The 16413-nt window shown below is 38.6% G+C and overlaps 2 protein-coding genes across 2 annotated transcripts; both read right to left on the bottom strand.

Moving 5' to 3' along the window:
- Positions 1 to 1498: 1498 nt before the first annotated feature.
- c4h1orf159 (chromosome 4 C1orf159 homolog) lies at positions 1499 to 8513 on the bottom strand. The gene is made up of 7 exons (XM_078248611.1): positions 8336 to 8513; positions 6858 to 6938; positions 6675 to 6759; positions 5110 to 5205; positions 4953 to 5009; positions 4426 to 4560; positions 1499 to 4245 (listed from the first exon to the last, which is right to left on the bottom strand). The coding sequence occupies exons 2-7, from the start codon at positions 6927 to 6929 to the stop codon at positions 4100 to 4102; spliced, it is 591 nt and encodes a 196-aa protein (XP_078104737.1). The 5' UTR covers positions 6930 to 6938; positions 8336 to 8513; the 3' UTR covers positions 1499 to 4099.
- A 5296-nt stretch (positions 8514 to 13809) lies between these two features.
- kbtbd12 (kelch repeat and BTB (POZ) domain containing 12) lies at positions 13810 to 16154 on the bottom strand. Its single transcript, XM_078247460.1, has 5 exons — positions 15082 to 16154; positions 14731 to 15001; positions 14418 to 14568; positions 14075 to 14272; positions 13810 to 13979 (listed from the first exon to the last, which is right to left on the bottom strand). Exons 1-5 carry the CDS (start codon positions 16152 to 16154, stop codon positions 13810 to 13812), a joined length of 1863 nt encoding a protein of 620 aa, XP_078103586.1.
- Between the last annotated feature and the right edge of the window lie 259 nt (positions 16155 to 16413).

Below are 16413 nucleotides of genomic sequence, written 5' to 3'. Positions count from 1 at the left end.
ATGATATAACGACACAAAACCTTTTTTTTTTTAAAGATAATTTTTTAGGCCTTTTATGGCCTTTAATTGATAGGATAGCTTAAAGACCAGAAAGGGGAGAGAAGGGGGACAACATGCAGCAAAGGGCCACAGGTCACATTCAAACCCTGGCCACTGCCAAGGACTCAGCCTACATGGGGCGCACACTCTGCTAGGTGAGCTAGAGGTCACCCTGACACATGACACATTTTGAATGGATCATGGATATTTTATGTACACTACCGGCCAAAAGTTTGGGGTCACGTAGAAATTTCCATTCCACTCCATTATAGACAGAATACCAGCTGCGATCAGTTGCATTGTTTTTTTTAACCAGGGCAGAAGTTTTCAGATTACATTATGTGCTTACATAATTGCAAAAGGGTTCTCCAATGTTTTCTCAGTTAGCCTTTTAAAATGACATCAGATTAGTAAACAGAATGTGCCTTTGGAACATTGGATGAATGGTTGCTGATAATGGGCAATGTAGATATTGCATTAAAGATCAGCCACTTCTTTCTACAACAGTCAAGAACCCTTTTGCAATTATGTAAGCACATAATTTCATCTGAAAACTGCTGCCCTGATTAAAAAAAAACTGGTATTCTGTCTGTAATGGAAATTTCTAAGTGACCCCAAACTTTTGACCGGTAGTGTATATAGTGCATTTAAAATGACATCTGAACAAATGCCAATTCTTTTCTACAAAGGTATGCATACATTATTTCTTTTTTAATTTACATTAATAGGATTTTTTTTTTCTCAAAATATTTGGTTCATCACACAACTTTGCAGGTCATTACAATCCCAGAGTATTTAACATCAAGCTGTGGTCTCAAGTCTTACACAAAAAAACATTGAAAACCCTCTGAAATCAAAAACATGATTGTGGGATTGTACACCTGTCTTAAACGCTGTCAAATTTTACCACTTTTGACATCCGCTCTTCAGATCCTGTAAGTGAATGTAGGAGAGCACCAACTCAAGAAATCTTAAGATTTTTGTTTTAAAGAGAAACAAGTTTTTAAAAATCCACCCTAAAACAAAAACAGCATTAAGACTACAACATCACTTTCTGTACGCAAATATCTCCATCTCCGGACATTAAGACTTGTATTGGTATTTCCTCCGTATAGACAATAAAAGTACTGTACTGAGTTCACTTACAATTTGGCTATACATTACCACAAGTGAAAATAAAGATACTGTAATGTTAACAATTAAGATAAATTAAGTATTTTCATTCCTGATTATCTGGAATAAGAGCTAATCAATAAACCAATGAGGAAATTTAAAAGCAATCAGCAGAATAATAATAAAGAAATTATTGTCTGGCACACAGTGAGGCATTGTTTATTATTAGCAGCAGGAACCACAAAAGAAACATTAACATTATTCAAATTTGTCTTTGAACAATAACAGCTAACTAGTGTCACACAAAGAAATAGAGTGAGAGTTCATATAACTGCACGGAGGAAAGTTATGGAAAGGTGCTTTATTTCTCCAAACATTACATACATCTTTACAACATTCTTTATGGCACTGAAACTAAAATATGTACTATACATCATTACAAAAACAACACATCATTTTGTATAAAACAATATGTACATGTCAGCTTATGGTTGTCTGTACAATGGCAAAACGGGGAATATTCATGGAATGGTTGCTGCCTTTTTATCATGGTTCACTTCATGTTGCTTCACATATACTGATGACGGAAATGTTCACAACCTTATTGTTGTTATATATAAAGCTTTATGTAATTAAATAGCAAATAAAACTTGGATATCTAGCCTTGTCAATTGTGTACAGTAAAGGCCACTGGATATAATTCCAATTATTCATCACGTCATGACTATATGTTTCCTAGCTGCATTTAAAGCTCATAATGGCACAGTAATGGCACACAGTTTTGTCAATTTTCTTCAGACAACATTTGGCAAAAGTTTATAGTAATCACGTAAATTCGACAATGCAACAATATTGTTGCCATCTATACAAAAAAAAATTCTCATTCATACTTGTCCAATATTACCAGATGGCCTCAGACATATAAAGTGCACTAGGATTCATTTTATGTTTGAGAGAGAAATCTATTGGAATTTGAATCTACTTCATGGAACAAAACTGGCATTTTAAAATGTTTTGTAGGATCACAGACCTTCACATGAAAAAATATTGATTCTGTTGTTGATAATGAGTTCACATCTCATGTTCGACTGGGTCTGTTGTGGAATGCAATTCATGATGCGTGATTTGTTGTACATGTAATACATTCCCCTTGGTTAAGCTCACAAAAAATAATAAATACAAATGCAATAATAAAAACCACAACCAATTAAACAATCATCTAGTCAGCGCCTACAGTAACTCTCCCTAAAATGTCCTGGTCCACCAGAAGAACTCTACTGCTATAAGACGCATTATTTATTCTGTTGGTCTGATTATAATCAGTAAAACTCGTGCACAGCAAGAAAATGTAAATAAATACACACATGTAAACAACAGCCTAATTAACAAACACAGGCTTCTATCAAACGTCACTGGGCTAAAAAAAAAAATCACTGTCGCTCAACTTGGTCACTGGCTTGATCAATCTTTGCTTTAATAGAATAGTTTGACATTTTGGGAAATATGCTTATTAGCTTTCTGGCAGTGAGGTAGATAAGAAGATTGATACCACTCTTGGATCAATTAAAAATGTGGCTGTAGCTAGCAGCCACCTAGCTTAGCATAAAGACTGGAAACAGGGGGAAACAGCTAGCCGGGCTCTGTCCAAAGGCAACACAATCCACCTACCAGCACCTTTAAAGCTCAATAATCACAACGTTATATGTTGTTGGTTTAATACGAACAAAAACCAAAGTGGAAAACCTTAATTCATCGGAAAAGTCCGGCCTGCACAATGGGGGATTGTGGTTTTTCCATTTTGGTTTTTGTAAAGATTTAAAGAGATATAACGTGTTAATTAGAGAGCTTTCAAGCTTTTCCCCCTCATTGTCAAAACTATTCATTTAACAGTCCTGTATTCATGAAATCCATCAAGTCAAGCCAAGTCAAGCGAACATGCACCGTCAAACAGCAGATCAAATTGGTTTAATAACAGTGTTCAGACTTAAAAACAAACGGAGTGATCCTGAAGTGGTTGGTGGGAGAAAAGAAATACAATCTGACCAAATTTACAGAGAAAATTCTGAAAATATTTTTCCTGGGATGATTAAGTTATCCTGTGAAAAAAACATATGTAATATCAGAGGCTGTGTCAAAACGATTTAGTTACTGGATTCTTTCTCAATTTCACACTTACATTTTTGTTAAATAGCGATAAAGTAAGAGCCCTCGTGACAAGAATGCAGCAGAAGCAGCTACAGTTAAATATGGCCACCTTCGTACAAGTCAACTCGAGGTCTTTCTTCACACTGCTGAACCTTCACATGATAACTAAATCTAACATCATTCCTGAGAGTTCTCTCTCCTACCTGCCCTGGCACTCCTTTTCCTCCTCCTCCTACACATTATAGACTTGGGTGGTGGATGTGGTGGGTACGGTGTCATTATTCAGTGTTGATGTTGCAGAGGGCCGCTCCCTTCTGACATATCTTGGCTTCCTCACTTCAAAAGAAACACAAAACAAAAGAGAACATATAAATCACCTGTGAGGAAAAACAAGAGGAGACATGCACTGGAATCAGAGGATCTTTGCACTAACTATTTTTGCATGATTGTGCTTTTAAGAACAACTTTTATGCCCAAGATCCCCCTTTTCTGTGAATACAAGCCTGTCTTCGCTACAACAGTCCTCAAGTATGGAACACTCCTCACTGGAACAACGTTGCCAATTACGTGTGTGTAAACGCTCCTACCCAAATATGTTTTGTACTCCAGTGTAATGTTTTGACTGCATTGCATTACTCAGTAGCTTCACATAGTCTTGCAACCTGTTCAGCAAGGTCAACGAGTTTCAAAACAGGTAGTTGATAGAGATAGTGAAGTCGTCTTACCTGTTGAGGAGGGGATCATTACAGCCTAGAAGGGGAGAAAAAAATAAATAATTATAACCATCCCTTTTGAGACATTTTTACAAACAATGTCTTTGTACTACAAGAGAACATTGCTGAAACAAATACATTCTGTCTTCTTGACACAAGGCTCCACTGTAGCGTGTGCTAGGAACAAACAATACAAAACATTGACTTACTGTCTCACTTGGTTGGAACATGAAGGCTGTAAAAGTACACAAAATATTGTTCCATTTCAGTTTAACAGAGTCAACATCAATTATTACAACTAAAGCATAGCAATAGCATTGTGTTCCCATGCTTTTATATACTGGACTTAATTGGTGGTGAGTCGACAAAACCCTGCCTGTATGATTACAGTGTTGCAGAGCTGTGCAGTTTTTACCCTTGTCGCGGCGGTAGAAGATGCTCGGGAGTCGGTTGGAGCGTTTGAGGTAGAAAAAGGAGGCCACGGAGAGGATCAGGAACAGGCTGATCAACAGTGTTCCCAGAAGAAGCGAGGCTGCCACACCTGGCCCTCCTGCTCAGAAACATGACAGAACCGGAAAGGGTTGATGAGAAACACGGTGAATATCTTACCGGCTGCTGCAGACATTTACATTTTACACCCTCATACACAGCTTATACCCGTGGATTCTATATATTTTTTTTTTTAATTCTACTATCCAACTTAAATTTCAAACACATTTTAATAAATAACTATATTACCCCTTAAAGTTGCTTTTATTGATTTGCTTTAAAACTGAATTTACAGTTTCTTTTCTAATAATTGAAACACATTTACAGTATTTTTGCTAATAATTTAAACTTGTTGAACATGACAGTAAATACCAAGAAATAAATATTATAGCCTACATAGGGAAATTAGTAAATCAGTCCATTATGACTATATATGTGGATGTGATATCTTACCAATTTTAGGAATGACAGTAGTTACGGTTGTGTGATTTTTCCTCTCCATCGTATAGTCTAGCGAGCACACAAAGAGAGCACATTTAAAAAAAAAAAATACATTAAACATTCAGATTTGTCTATTTAAAAGTAGACCGTTCCCAGTCCTTAACCTTACTGTAAGTGCAGACTGTTATGTTCTCCAAATCCACAGCTGCGGAGTCACAGAATATGCAAACAGTGTTGCTGTTGTCAAGGACACGCAAGAAGCATCCTGAAGAATTAAAACCAAGAACATATTTCACATTTATTTGCCCTTGGATACCTTTGCACTAACACATTTTTAATTTCACCCTGCAATTTAACAGTCACAAGATAGAAGTGACCGTGAAAAAATGATATGATTTCCACATTTTTAAGAGACAAGTGCTAAAACAAAGTGTTTCAGACAGAGGGTGAATACAGGAACATGCAGCAGCTATGGGCAGTATGAGAAAAATAAAAGTTTTTTTTTTTAAAACATTAAAGCATGCAAACATGTTCTAGTATTAACCCAACAATGAGCATAATATGGAACCTTTAAAACATCTCCTCACTGTCATGAATTAATCAAAGTGTTGATAATGAGCTAGACTGATTAAAGGTGCTGTAGGTAGGATTGGGAAGATCCAGGACTTAGCCAAAGAATTCGACAACTTTTCAGTCTCTCCCCCCCTTTCTGCTAAAGCCCAAACGGTCTCCTAAGCCTCTCCCCCACAAGGGAGAATGAATGTGTGTGCATGAGCAGTGATTGACACACAGTTAGACACCCCCCGAGCGGTGGGTTTTTGCAAATCACATTACAGGCTGTAGGTGGTGCCAGAGGAGCCAGATTTTTTTTTTTTTAAATGACCTGCTTTATGTAGCCTGGTCCTTCCAGACCCTCTGTACATTTCATTTGTACAGAGAGTCTGGCCTCTCTCCATTGACAAGTGTTAACTTCCTTGAAGGTGGGTACTCTGTTGAAGTTTTAAACTATTGGATCTGCCCAGAGCCACTCTAGATCTGCCATAACCAATCGCTAACATTTGGTCGTGACGTATGTCATGCGCATGTGCAACAAGAGGGGAGACCGACAACAACTATCGGTTTATATTTAGCATTAGCATCACTAGCATTAGCCTTAGCCAACTCCTTCACCACTAACGGAGCGAGCTGGAAAATCTAACTTTTCCCGAACCCCGCGGGGAGGAGGGCCACAACATCATGGCCAACAACACAACTCAGCAAAGATTGTTCTTGCTCGGGCTTCAACTTCTGGATATTCGGCAGCATTGCCACAACGGACCAAAAGGCTTCGCTCGCATCTTTCTAGTGCACGTCCTCAAGGTCATCGTTCTCAGCCACTCCCTCTGTTCGCTGATTGGACCTACAAATATTTGACCGGAGAAAACCTAAGAATATACCGCAAACCCAGACGGAGTACTGAAGGGAAATGAAAATTGAGCAGAAGTAAGTAGGAGGGCGGAGCCAGGCTATGCTTTATGTAGTTCTACTGGAACATAGGGTCAGTTTCAGCAAATATTATAGAAAGTTAGTTTTATAAGTCTTACCTACTGCATCTTTAATGGCCAGAGCACTGTGGCTAATCTAACTGATTATGATAAAATAATACTGATGTAAAAAGGTCAAAACTCTTAGTAACATGCTGTATGTGTGTGTGTGCCAACTTGAATCAGAGCTGTTCGAAAACATCGACATTACCTGGTTCACAGTGGGTGTCATTTGAACATGAATTGTTCACTCTCTGTTTCTCGCCACAGCACTCAAGTGAGTTCTGATGTAAAGCCTACAGACAGGACAGCATTCACAGATTAATAAATCAGTGTTACAGTATCTGATCAAAGAACACATTGGCCCTTTGGCTGAGTAACATTCTTTTTCTACCTTAGTTACAGGTGTCTCGGGTCTGATAAGAATCACAGTTGCAGCCAAGACCAAAAGGAATGACAGAGCCATATTCAAACCCTTAAAAATCAAACAAACTTGAATTAGATACACATCAATGACTTTGACGAGGCACACTGAATGACAGATACCCGTTTAGTCCAACAGGAGAGGAGAATGATCAAACAACGCACTTGTGACTTTGACTGGTTGGATGTTTATCTAATAAATGTGTCATATACTTAATTATTAGGATAACCGGAATAATTCTAATAAGTTGGTAATGTTCTGTCTTGTGGAATTTGCCGTTTATTGACCAAACTAAATGTAATGAATACCAAGGGCTGGGTATCAAGTGTCCATACTTCGTGGAAACAGTGGGTATCAAATGCCTTGTCACATTTGTAGTCTTGCTGTTTTGTTGTCTTGCACAGCCGACAATCAAGTTTCTTATCTTATTCTTTCTTATCATACTTTTTGATCACAGCAATACAACAGTGGAATGCTGCTATCCCTACAAGGAGTGTATTAGTTTTAGTCAGTTTAAAACTTATGTCATGATAATGCCTCTCTGAATGTATTCGCACTGGTCTGTCCTACAAGTATTTACTAATATTATGTGGAATTATCTTTTTTATATTGTTATATGTGCCCAGGGACAACAGAAGGAAGTTAGCATTGTGCTATATCTGGTGCAATATATTTATTGTACACTGTCCCTGTTGACATTAGTTTTTTGTTAGGCTTCTTTTGGTAAATGAAACAAAGAGGTATTGTAGAAAGGACATTTAATGCAGTTTTATGGGTATACCAAAACCTAAGCATATATCTTGCAGATTCTGCACCAGTATCAAATAATTTAAAGAATCTCCAGCTCTTTTAATAACTTTTCAGGTTTCTTGCAAGGCTGATATTATGTTTATTAGAGTCAACGTTAATTTATAAGTTTTGCTCCCCGCCCTATGTCACAAAACAGTGTACCACATCAGGATTTTTAGGTGAATGTCTAAATGTGTCTCTTATAAACAAAGTGTATTGTAACTTCCTAAACTTGCCTAATATTACAATACATTTGACAAGTTTCCTTTCTGGCTGAGGATAGGTTAAACATATGTTTGATATTTGTCAGTGTTCCATCAGAAGTAACCCACAACCAAGAGTTTGTATATACACAGCTTACTTTCCTGTCTATTTTTACGCCTACGTTTTTAAATGCGAAATAATTAAGCAACATATTTAATGTTTCAGAAAATGGCATGACATGTTCTAACGTCAGTTGAGTTACAGGATACAATCAAGGTGTTTAGCTAACGTTAGCTAGCACCTGTCACTGGGATGAAGTTAAATCGTAACTAGCTAGCAGTCAGAGCTAAAATAATGATGTCGTTATTGATGATAACATTATTTAAATATGTGTTACATTATCTTGTATGTACAATCACAGACTGAGCAGCTGCATGTAACAAAAGTTAACTCACCAGCCAAACACTAGGCTTTGGCCTGACCAAACTCCTAGGTGTGGTTTAATGACCGTCAGTTCAGGTCCGCCGCAGAGCTATTATCAGAAAGTCACTTTTGGTTTGGGCAGATCTGTCATCAACACACCTTCGCAGTTCAACCACAGATAGTCAGTGCGCAGCTCATAGCTACCTGCTTGCTTTCATTTAGCACGGACACTTCCGGGTAAGATTTTCAAAATAAAACTCTGATTGTGTGTTTTTAACATGTCTGCGTAGAAAACATAAATAAATAAATATAAATGAAGATTCAAATTAATATTAAAAATATACTGCTACAACAACTACTACTACTACTACTACTACTACTACTACTAATAATAATAATAAGAAGAAGAATAGGCCCATAATAACACAAATAAAATAACAGGAGTACTTGCATTTAATTTCCAGATTTGCAGTATTTTTGTTGTATTATAAAAAAGCATAACAATAAAACCTCAGGGGGAATTATAATTCTGGTGCGTCATAAAAAGGCCCACTGAGGACAAAATATCGTCCAATAATGCACATCCAGTACAATACTGTGAAGTTAAATGGGAAAAAGACATTGTATATCAATATTTCTGAAATGTATGTAACTGCAATGTGAGTGTAACTGTGTGTTTCTGAATTTAAATTCACTTTTTTGTTGGCTTGGCTAAGGAAGCCAATACATTGAATATATACACTGGATAAATAAATGTGATAGAGCCAATAAATAGTAGTATGTATGTAAGTTGTAAGTTAACTTTAGTTGTCTTGGTCCTGTCAAGATGTATTTTGGACTTTTTCGACGGCCTGTGAATGCAGCTTAGCCTCGCTCTGTCTGGAAGGTCACTGGCGGGAGACTTAAACCCTCGCGAGCTTGCTTGCTGTCCGTTTTCGATTTCCCCCTCTTCATCACGGCCTGCTGTAGCTAAGTCTATTTAAACATATTTTAGGGTTTAGTATTAAATCCACGATAACCATTGTTCACTAAATGTAGGATGACTAGCAGGGCTTGACGAGTTTTTCTAGCTAAACAGGTAACATAAGTTTAAATTGACTCCATGTTAATTAAAGTTAGCTAGTGAAGCCCTTAATGCTAACTTAACGTTAACTAACGCTAGTCTCGCATTGCCACACCTATCTCCATAGCGCTGTGGCTTAAACTCACGCTAACTCGCATGCTTAATTACAAATGACAGCAGCTGAATTAATGATCATAGGAAGGCATAGCTTGCTGAAATTGCTACTAACTTGTTATCTTTACAAACAGGTCATCAAAGGCAATGAATCATACGAGGAACATAAAAGAAATGCTGAGCATACCAACTGGAAGCAGGTGGGATGCTTTTTTTTTTTTTTTTTAACAATGACTCCCATCGGCTATTTCTTCTCTCCAACTGTGAATAATGTTATATGACGCTGTAGTTAATAGTTTTTAATCTGAAAAAATAGTGTAATAACTCTTGATCATCAAGCCTTGCATTTGTAGAGCTTATGTTTTGTGTATGTGTCTGTGTTTACCTGATTTCTACAAACACTTTATCTGTTTTGCTGCACCAACAAATTGTGTGTTTGTGTTTTCTTTACTCATCAATACTTGTGGGGACAAAACAAGCAACAGAAATGTGTCCACTAGCGGCTACTCCAGTTTCACAGACTCTCAGGTATTCTTTGGGTCTCAGTTTTGGCCTGAAAATTCTCAAGGCATGTCTCAAGATATGAGTTTGTCAAACAGGACATCCCAACAAAGTTCACAAGAGGTGAGATTTATCAGCTTTATCTTAAAAGTGGTTGTTGGTGACGTGAGGCAGTAATATCTTAGAGTACCCAAATGCATAGTCAAACCCCACTGGTTTGAATGCGTTGTTACTTACATGCATGTTAAGCTACTCATTTTATTTTTAAGTGAGCAGAGTAATGGGTTTAATGCGACAGCTGATGGGATTATTTGCAGGTGTGTTGTGAGAAAAGTAACAAAAGATTAGATGCTATTTGCGAGCTACCACCTTTTTGTGCTTTTGTTCCCATTAGTAATTTTATACACAAATATATTTATTTATTAAATATATATAGGTTTTGGCAGTATGACAATATATAATGTGAGACAATAGAGATTTCTTACATCAGAGATTTTGCTATATTTTTTATGCCATAAGTAACATGCAAATGGGGTGGTGATGGCACAGTGGATATGCCACATTCCTTTGGTGTGGGAGCTGTGGGTTCAATTCCCACTGTGAAACATCAACCAATGTGTCCCTGAGCAAGACACTTTACCCATAGTTGCTCCACAAGTGTGTGACCTCTGACATATATAGCAATTGTAAGTAGCTTTGGGTAAAAGTGTCAGCTAAATGACATGTAATGCAAATGTATTCTTATATTGCATTAAACATTACTGTTGGACTCTTTAGTCCACATAAATGGGCAAAGATGATTGAGTGCAGTAATTCAGCCACCTGTTTCTTTGCATTATGTAAACGTTCTCCATTTGGTGGATAACATATAGGCCTACTGTCATATGGAAAACTTCACCCAATTTATAAGGCCATGAGTGAATACAGTTTCATTAATCATCATCACTCAGATTATGTGAAAAATAGTTTCTTAACCTTTTTTGTTTGTTTTGTTTTTATTTAGGGAAGTGACCCAAAGTTTTCGAGCAGTTATCACACTAAACCCTTCCTGTTTGGAGAATTAAAGGACAAGAGCAAAGCCTTTGGAATACTGGATAAATTTGAAGAGGACAGGAAAAGGGCAAAAGAAAAAACTGACGGGTACATTTCTATATCACTTGAAACATGCAACTCACCTTGAATTTATACTTGTGGGATTATAAAAATTATTATATATAATATATAATTAGGCCTAATCACTTCTGTCATTTTTACATCTGTCCTTTTGCTTTAACAGTGATCTTTTAGCCAAAGAATGTTTTAATTTTCGAGAAACTCTCAACAATGTAAGTGATCGTAGGCATCCCTTCTGTTGCTTTTTTCGATTACACAGCTCCTCTTTCGTAGATGTAACGTGAAAAATACTGCCATGTTTTTCAGATCCAACAATTGGTTGCTGGCACAGAGAAAAATACTGCTGTGTGTCAAACAGTCCTTGCGAATGTTGACAATTTTGCATCAACATGTAAGTTTCCTAATTTATTGATATGTATTTTTTTGTTGAAATGATTGGACTGAGAGTTGCTCTCAGCATACTGTAGATCTGGTTGGTTTAGTAAAAAATCACCCATAATCTCCACTAATTTTGGAAAATTACATTGCATTTTTACATTGTATTGACTTCAGATGAACATTTTTATTTAATAAATGCATTTATATATTTTTATTCTTTCATCCTAGTGCACAATAATCTTAACAGTCTTCAGCGTGACATTTCCCAGCAGTTTGAGACTTTTTTGAATAAAGTGAACTCCCAGAAGGAGATGATGACTGAACTGGAGGATAGGGTGCAAAAGGTGAATAGTATGTATTTATCTTATGGTCAAGATTGCTGCAGTTTCAATGAGGAGAAAGTAGATTTTTGTGGTTAATAAATGTTTCTGATTAGTAATGACTGTTCATTTTTACCATTTAGAGTGGGGACACCACAGCAGAACTTGGTTCAAATATGCAAAGCTTAAAGAATAGTCTGGAGTGTCTGAGAGAGGAGCAGGAGAGAGAACGAAACATGCTTGAAGAGACTCTGAAGCTGCTCACCACCTTAGTCTCGAAGCACTCAGCCAAACCCAGCCCTGAGAGAGTGACAGACACTGCCATCCAGACATCACCAGGGCTGGAACAGCCTTTCTCCAACATCCTGCAGGAGAACAAGCTTGAAAGCACACAGCTTACATGTAACCCATACAACCTTGAGCACAATCCGGCTAAAGTCCCCCCTCAGGGTCCCAGTTGTGTCGCAGGAAAGAGGAAATTCACTCAGAGAAGCAATAGAAGGCGAAAAAAGAGGCCGCTGGTGCTCACACAAAGGAATAAGCGCATTGTCACGAATGAAAACAGTCGACCCCTCATGAACTGTGACAAACAACAAAATGCTTCAACACCTCTCTGTGAGCGCCGTGATTCGAACACGGTAACCAGCCAAAACAGGGAGGCGAGATCCATAGCTGAAGGTTCATTCATCACCCCTCTCAGCTGCTGGTCTCAGGACAGCAACAGCTCTGTGTTCCTTGCAGGAATTGAACCCGTCTTAGAGAAGCTCTCGGCTGAGTCCGAGACAGGGACCCCAATGAAACTCGAAGGGTTCTGGCAGCTGTTTGACATGGATTACGATGTAGGCTTTTAGAGGATGAGTAATGGACTCAGAAGAGTGAAGCATTTGTGTTCTTTTTTTTTTTTTAGTAAAAACCAAACATTTAGCCAAAGTTATATTTATTATTACTTGTGACCTATATTAGTTGTAAAGTCATTCAGTTATTTTTTTGAAAAATTAACACATACTATTATACTCATGGTGGAAGAGCTGTGGATGGGTGTAAAGAGATACTAATAACAAGTGAGTTTAGGATAGACTGAACAACTACACATGTTTAGTTCACAAGTTTTTCTTCTGACAACAAATATTGTAACATTAAGTGTCTCTGCTGACTTTTAAAAATTCATTTATTCTGCATTTATTCTGCTGACTTAACATTGAAAATTAACTAAAAGAATTGAGTTTTTGTGTTCAAATAAACAACCATGTTCCATAATATCGCTAAGGTGCATGTTTATTGCAGAAAAAAACATTTTATTATACTTTAGCAAGCATACCACAAAAAGAACAAACAAATTGATTATTACAATATGAAATAATCGGATGTATATGCAATTATGACTAGAGCTGCAACAAGTAGTTACTAGTTAGTTACTAATTACAAAATATCTTCTGGATGCAGCTTCTCCAATTTGCTGTTTGTCTTTGTTGTATATGGCAGTAATTGAATATAAGATTTTGGCGTATTTGGACAAAAAATACAAACTGAAGACATCACAGTGCCCTCTGAGAAACTCTGATGCAATTTGTTCACAATTTTTTTTTAACATTTCATACAAAACAATTAACCACAGAAATTATTGGCTGATTAATCTATAATGAAATAAGTGTCAGGTGCAGCCCTAATTATAACTATAGTGTATGTTTAATGTCAAAGGAAATAATTTCCTGGTGTTGCTGATAATGCTATGTGGCACACAGCTGCAGGTTTCAGGGGTTCAATCTCTGCAGATGTTGCACAATAAGATAAAAAAGACAAAAATACTGTATTTACAAATGATCTTTCTATTCTCATAAACTTGAGAATCTCATATAGCAACATGCAAATCATTAAGCGCAGATCCTGTTTTATGCAGGCCACTAAAATCTTTTACGCTTGCAAAAATGAATGCCTTTGGCCCAGCAATAAGTGCATTAATAATTAATTTATTTAGCTAATTCTCCCATGAAGACTTTGACCTGATCTGACAGGGGTGTCACTGTTTAACTAAGTCTGCAGGTGGGGACATGAGTCCTCTTGGGTTGAGTTTTGCCACTAAGCAGACGTCATAGTTGTCATGCATTAAAGCGTGCCGAGCCACCACTGTCCAGCGGTTCTCCCATGGGTCTAGCTCCAAAATGTCCTTTGTTATATCATCATGGCGATCTAAATGTAGTTAAGAAACAGAACGGGTAATACAGACACTTGGAAACATCTTTCAGACAGTTTTCATTAATTGGATATGGATATTCTTTCATTACCTGCTCCTTTGTAGTATCCACACACATAGATCTTGCCTCCCACCACTCCTGCGTTTGAGGCATTGGTGCGCAGTGAGAGTTGTGCAGATGGGAGAGGAGGTCCATCCCTCCAGTAATCTCCATCTGGGTTGTAGATCTCCACAGCATCGAGGCAGCGGCGTGATTGCCCACAGTCGACACCCTCACAGCCAATACCTCCTGCAAAAAAGGTTTTTATCACCAGATTCTTACATGAATCAATGCAGTTCAATGCATGTAGCAGGATCATCACACTATTGTGTCTATATATGTATACCAAGAGAGGTCAAAATACACAAAATACAAACAGGTCAAATAATCTTACCCATCACAAAAATTTCACCATTGAGTACAACAGCACTGCAGCGGTACTTTGAGTACTTCATGGGACCTAGCTCTGTCCACTTATTTGTGTTTGGATCATACTCCAGGAGGCGGTTACTAAGACGGTCAGGCTCATCATCCATCCGGTATGACTGGATGGTTGAAGGGGAAGTAGTGCGTGACAAAGCAGAGCAGGTGCAGTCAGAGAGGAGTCACATACAGATACTGTAAGAGCTCATATTAAATGTGCACATGAAGTCTGATCTTCTAGAGTTCACAACAATTGCTAAGAAGTTAAAGATGTTTGACATCACCTGAGGTGTTCGACCACCAATCGCATAAAGGCGATCTTTCATCTTGACCACGCTGTGATAGGCCAAAGGCATAGGCAGGGGTGCTGCACTGCGCCAAGGTCCTCCTTGCAGAGACCATCGTTCTACACAGTTAGTGATGAGAAACTGATCCTTCAGTTTCATCTGCCCACCCAGCAGATACAGAGTGTCACCCAGTGACCCCAGGGCATATGAATCACGGTACTCTGCTGTCGTCAAGTGCTCCCAGCTTCCTTGGGCCTCTACTTTGTACCTGGCAACCCAAGATAAAAATCAGTAACCTCTGTGTGTGTGCAAATACAGAGTTATCAAATGTGACACCTAATATCTTACCTGTAAATCTCAACATTCGTGTCCCTCTGTCGGGCCATTCTTCGTGCACCTGCCTCTCCTGCCACTATAATGTCATTTCTTTCAGTCACAATCCCAGCACACACATACCCCAGAGCCTCTGCATAGCGAGGTGAAGTGATATAGTAGGTTCGGCCTGTGGATGGAGCATAGCAAAAGCTGCGCTCAGTATAGGTCCCATATCTTGACCTAATCCCACCACCATCGTTTCCAACACAGAGCAGCAGATCTGTGGTCTCCATGCCGTACCGCAGCTTTAGTTTGCGTGGGGCAGCTGAGGGATGCATCGCTGTGGTCTCCAAAGCTTTATTGATCATCTCTAGACATTCAGCATCGGCCAGCAGGGCCGTGTTCCTCTTCATCGCCTCTCTTAAATAGTCAGGGTTTATCAGTGGCAGACGGACCTTCCTCAGTAGCTCTGGAAGGTGCAGAACACGGACTTCTCCATCCATCAGAGTGCTGTGTTTGACCCAGCGAAGGACCACATCCAATATGGTCTCTTCTCGTGAAATATTAAGGTCATCAGAAGTCAGGAGCTTTCCCAGCTGATGGGCCTCCAGCTCCAGGACCTCCTCATTTTGGCAGACTTGGACAAAGTGCTGCCTCAGGAAGCGCTGAGCATGGTCAGCCAGTTCCTCTGCACCGAGGTCCCGGGCAAAGTAATACACACCAAGGCAGTTGGAGGCGTCCATGTTCTCGGTCATGTGTTGCTGACAGCGAGTAAAGACGTCATCCATCTGCAGCAGAAAAGCTGCAATAGAGATGCCTTGTACATTGCCGTTATTTAGAGGAAGCTCTGAGCAGTACATGTAGTTCAAGAGGAGGGACAGGCTGTCTGCAGGGGTGTCACGCAGGAATATTTCTCTGGTGTTGCACTCACGCAGGCCACATGTGAACATCACACGGAAGTATGGACTAAAGGCAGATAGAACAACCCGGTGACAGGGAAAGCTAATGCCCTCAGCAACCAGCACCACATCTGTCAGATGCTCACTCTCCCTCATCTTCCTCAGCTGGTCCAGCAGCACCAGCCCATGTTTGGCTGTAAGATCCATTTTGCCTCAATGTTTTTAGTTACAATAATATTTCAAAAATTACACAGGACGTTTTATGCACTCTGGTCAGGAGGTTGTCTCTAAAAGAAAAAAAACAAATGTTGAGCAGCCATCAATATCATACCAAACAGCAGTTTATTAAGCACAGGCTAGTTTGACATTTACTTGTAATACTAATTTGCTAGTCAAATCAAATCTCAAATCAAATCTCTTTTTATTTTATGAACATTTTGTAAGTATTTGTTAACCTAAGGTTTCC

Source organism: Sander vitreus, chromosome 4 (assembly GCF_031162955.1).
Source record: "Sander vitreus isolate 19-12246 chromosome 4, sanVit1, whole genome shotgun sequence".
Lineage (NCBI taxonomy): Eukaryota > Metazoa > Chordata > Actinopteri > Perciformes > Percidae > Sander > Sander vitreus.
This window is presented reverse-complemented; position numbering and strand designations above follow the sequence as displayed.